Source organism: Mercurialis annua, linkage group LG4 (genome assembly GCF_937616625.2).
Source record: "Mercurialis annua linkage group LG4, ddMerAnnu1.2, whole genome shotgun sequence".
NCBI classification, from domain to species: domain Eukaryota; kingdom Viridiplantae; phylum Streptophyta; class Magnoliopsida; order Malpighiales; family Euphorbiaceae; genus Mercurialis; species Mercurialis annua.
In genome coordinates, this window is record NC_065573.1 from 13,936,514 (window position 1) to 13,941,659 (window position 5,146).

Below are 5,146 nucleotides of genomic sequence, written 5' to 3' on the forward strand. Positions count from 1 at the left end.
CGGGCGCGAACTTGGCTTAGCGGGCACGAAGAAGATGTTCGTTGGAGGGCCAACGGATATATATGAAGACCCCTAATGGAACGTTGACATGTGACACTAGCCGTTGGAGTTTTTGTCCTTTAACAGAAGTTAGCGGGCGCCAACTATAGTTAGCGGTCGCCAACTTTGTCTGACAGCAAAAATTATTTTGTTTGCTTGTGCCTTTTTTGGGGATTGCTTTGGGTATAAATATAAACCCATTTGTACTATTTTAAGGTTATTGATTTGTAAACCTTAAAACAACAAACACACATCTTAAATTTACATTTATTTTGTTGTAGTTTTGGAGTAAGCTTGTAAACTCATAAATCATTGTGGGTTCTTGATTAGCCATAGAAAATCAAGTGTGAGTTAGAGTTTAGCTTTGAGAAAACTCAACCCTTGTAAGTTAGAGATTAGCTTTGGGAAATCTCATAGTTGGTGTTTAGCTATAAAGCACTAAGTTTGAAGTTAGCTTAGAAAACTTCTTGTGATTCTCATTTAGTGGATTCTAAATCTCAAACTTTGTTTGAGTAGTGGAGTAGGATGGATTTGTGATCCGAACCACTCTAAATCTCTTGTGTCAAATCCTATAAACCCTTATCTCCTTTTAAATTCTTATTTCCGCTTTAAAGAATTTTAGTCTTCCGAATCATAACTCAATTTCGGTTTGCCATACCCCATAGGGTCTTTCATCCATGTATGTTATAATGTGCTCCATCCATTGGTCTAATGGATGGATCAAGAAGGTAACTTCGGGATTCTGGATGCTGCTGAAGTTTTGTACTGATGATGGTATGCCCGATATTGTTTCTTTGGCTGCTCCGGCTTTTGCTAATATGTCTGCTTCCTTATTCTCTTCTATAGGAATTTGCTCTAGTTCCCATTTTCCGCGATCCTCAAAAATTTTGGTGAGCAGCTCCTTAACTCGGTCTACATATTTTTTCATCTCGGGATCTTTTACTTCAAATAATCCGAACACCTGGTTAACCACTAATTGCGAGTCACTTTGAATTTTGAGGCGCTCTGCTTAGAACACTGTTGCCGTTCTCAAGCCTGCTATTAGAGCTTCATATTCTGCCGAGTTATTGGTGGCCGGAAAAATTAGATTGGCCGAGTGTTGCATTTTTATGGAGTGTGGCCCTTTCAATATCATGCCCGCTCCTGACCCAATCATATTCGATGCTCCGTCAACTAGCAATACCCATCTGATGATGCTTTCGTCCACTTCGGTAGGTTGGCCGTGTGTTGTTGTTTTAACCACAAAATCTGCTAGTATTTGTGCTTTCATTGCCGTCCTCGGCTCGTATTTGATGTCATATGATCCTATCATGATGGACCAATTGATCAGTCTTCCTGATGTTTCCGGTCTTCCCAGGGCTTTCTTGAGTGGTTGGTTTGTTCGGACTATCACAGTGTGATCCTGGAAGTATCTCTTGAGCTTTTCTACCATTAATACCAGTGCGGGTGAGAATTTCTCAATTTTGCTATATCTGAGCTCGGGTCCCTTCAATACTTTGCTCGTATAATACACCGGTTTCTGTCTCCTTAGCAAATCTGCTTTCTCAGGTTCAAAAGCGAAAGGCGAAGCTGGTCCAGCTCCGGTGGAATTTGAAAGTTTGCAGCCTTCTTCTTTTACGAGCACTGATGCTAGTGTCTCGTTGGTGACACTTAGATACAAGTATAGGATTTGTCCTACCTCGGGTCGGCCAAGCAGTGGTGGTGAGCTTAGGAAATTTTTTAGTTCTTCAAAAGATTGCTGGCACTCCTCGGTCCACTCAAAAGTGTTTACATTCCTCAATGTTTTGAAGAATGGGAGACATCTCTTTGCCAAATTCGACACAAATCGGCCGAGAGCTGTGATCCTTCTACTTAGTTTATGAACCTCTTTGGCTGTCTTCGGTGCTTTCATGTCTATGATTGCTTTTGTTTTCTCTGGGTATACGTTGATGCCTTTCTAGGAGATGAGGTAACCTATGAATTTTCCTGCTGGTACTCCAAAAGCGCACTTGTCCGGGTTCAACTTGAGCCTGTATTTTTTTAGCTTGTCAAATACCTCTTCCAGGTTTTTGCGTGATCCTCTACCTTTTTGGACTTGAAAATGATGTCTTCGACATAACCCTCCATATTTCGGTCGATCTGGTCCTGGAATACGAAATTCATCAATCGCTGGTAAGTTGCCTCGGCATTCTTCAAGCCGAAAGGCATTTGCTTGTAGCAGTATGTGCCGCTGTCAGTTACGAAACTTGTTTTTTCTTCATCGTCTTTATGCAATGGTATCTGGTGGTACCCTTGAGCTGTATCTATGAACGAATAGACTTTATAGCCGCTTGTTGAGTCAACTAGTTGATCAATGTTCAGTAGAGGATAACTGTCCTTGGGGCATCCTCGGTTCATATCTGTGAAGTCTATACACAGTCTCCACTTTTCATTCGGCTTTCTTATAAGCACTACATTTGATAACCATTCCGGGTAACACACTCTTCTGATATAACCGGCTGCCAATAATTTGTCTACCTTAGTTCTGATAGCAATTTGCCTATCCAGCACAAAAGTTCTCTTCTTCTATTTCACCGTCTTGTGTGTTGGGTCTACATTTAGCTTATGTGAAATGATTGTCGGGTCTACCTCTTCTATCTCCCCTGGGGTGTTGACAAATTCTGCTTCGTTTCTGATTAGCATGTCGGTTATTTCTTGTTTTACATGTTTAGGCAATTCGGTGCCTATCTTGACCGATCTCAGGGTTATTCGTGTCAGGTCCACCTTTCTAATTTTCCATGTGGTTCGAGTTTTCCTTCATCCGAGTCTGGTATTTCGATTGTTTCTATGGCCAAGGCTTCTGACACACTTTTCATGGAAACTAAGTAGCACATTTTGGCTATGTCTTGCCTTCCTTTAACCGTCACCACGCCTTCTTCGGTAGGAATCTTCATTGGTAGGTATTTGATGCATGTGACTGCTCCGGTGTTGTATAGCATCGGTCGTCCGAGGATAACGTTGTAGGCGAGTGGCATATTCACAATATGAACAGAGACTTAAATTTTTTAGTAATGCCGACTAGACTTCCCTCTGGCGTTCCGCTCTCCTTTCCTAGTTCGACTGTCAATTCAGCTACTCCTTCTGCTCGTACTGGTGTTCCTCCCAGGTCGACAAGAGGAGTTCTAACCGGTTTGAGATTCAACACTGAGCATCCTATCCCGAGGTATGCCTCTTTTATAATGAGGTTTACCGAGCTTCCTTCATCCACTAACTGCCTCATTACCCAAAAGTTTGCTATCGGACCCGAGATCAGCAAAGGGTCCTGATGTGGGAAATCCACGCCTTCTCCATCTTCCGGGCCAAAGCTGACCTCAGGTAGAGGTTTGGTTACTGTTATGTTCATCATAATTTTCTGCCTTTTGCGTCTGCCTCGCTTGTAATCGGGATCAGCCATTCCTCCTGCTATTGTGTTGAATACTCCTAATACATTTTTCCTTTTCGGAGGTGGCCCCTCTTCCCTCTTGCTGCTATGCTCTCCTCGGTTGTTCCCTCCCGGGTTATAACTTTTGCTCTGTGCTACAAAATCTTTCAAGCGGCCGACTTGCACCAATCGGTCTATTTCTTTCTTAAGGCTTCCGCATTCAGCGGTGATGTGCCCATGGCCATCATAAAATTGGCAGTATTTCTTTTTGTCCCCTTCAAATTGTAGCTTTGGAGGATAGCGTACTGGTTCATTGTTTAACTGAATCCACATCAAGATGCGCGATCTTGGGGTGTTAAGTGGGATGAAAGTCTGTTCCTCTATTTTGACTGGTCGATGTGGCTCCATCCGAGGAGGTATGGGCTGTCGTGGTTCTCTCGGCCTGAACCTGTCTTGCCTGTTGTTCTGGTTGAAGGTTGGCCTTGTCATTTGAGGTTGTATAGTCGTTTGAGCTGCTTTTCTCCGTTGTTCCTCATCCAGATTTATATAATTCCATGCTCGGTTCATGAGCTGGGAGTAAGTTTGTACTTGATTCATAATCAGCTTGTCCCGGGACGCCATCATCGTTGTGTTGTCCTTCATCGCGTCTATCACGGTGTCATCATTTAGGTTTTCTACTTCGAATGCCTCGGCATTGAACCTTCTAATGAAACTTTGCAAACTTTCCCCGGGTTTTTGGTAGCAGAGTTTGAGGTCGCTGGACTTCTTTTTGAATTGTATGCTCGGCGCAAAATGAGTTCGGAAGGCTCTTGCTAGCTCGTCAAAACTTTGGATGGATCCTTCTTTTAAGCTCTAGTACCATATAGCTGCAGGTCCTTTCAAAGTTGTTGGGAACAGTTTGCAAACAGCTGTTTCAGATAAGCTTTGTACCATCATGACTACTTGGAAACAACTTAAGTGGGTGACCAGATCTCCTGTTCCGTTGTAATCGTCCAGCTGTGGCGTTTCGTAATTCAATGGAAAAGGTTCGTCTCGGATTTCTGCCGACAACGGGTTTCCAATGTTCAGGAAGCTCGTGCTTCTCGGTTCCCTTCTTTTGAACTTCTCCATCTCGGTTCTCACCCTTTTTGTTATTTCCGGCTCCAGATTTTTCTTCTGGCCTGACCCTACACCTAAGTTGTGCACATTTTCTTTGATTTCTACTCGTTTTGGAGTCTTTCTAGGTCCTTCGGGTGTTTTATGTCCGGTTTGGTTCACGTGTTCATCTCTTGGGATTTGATGTTCTTGCTGGTTTTTCTCTGGAGTGGCTTCCTCGGGTGTTATTTGTACTTGGTAGAACTCTGTTGGGTGAGGAGGTGGAGCTGGCACGTATGGTGGGGTGGTGGTGTTACCTCGAGAGGTGGTAGGGGGTGGTGGCCGAGCAAGGCCTTGTTGGACCTACTGGAGGATAGCTAACTGCCGGGCATGGAACTCGATGTATGTTGATAATTTTACTCACCAACTCATAGTATTCGACAAGTCGGGGTCGAACCCACAAGGATTAGAGGTTTAAAGTGAATGAAATCGATTATGAAATTCAATTCGGAAAGCAACGAAAGAGATTTGTTTCGAGTGACAATTAATCAACTAAAAGTAATACTAATTAAACTAACAATTGCACTCACAATAAATAATTAAAAATACTAATTAATCAAGAACTAAAGATGCCTAGAGGTTTCTAATCATACC

At 43.0% G+C, this 5,146-nt stretch overlaps 1 protein-coding gene across 1 annotated transcript; it reads right to left on the minus strand.

Annotated features, from left to right (window-relative positions):
- Positions 1 to 3,034: 3,034 nt before the first annotated feature.
- LOC126678310 (uncharacterized) lies at positions 3,035 to 4,039 on the minus strand. Its single transcript, XM_050373212.1, has one exon. It carries the CDS (start codon positions 4,037 to 4,039, stop codon positions 3,035 to 3,037), a length of 1,005 nt encoding a protein of 334 aa, XP_050229169.1.
- Between the last annotated feature and the right edge of the window lie 1,107 nt (positions 4,040 to 5,146).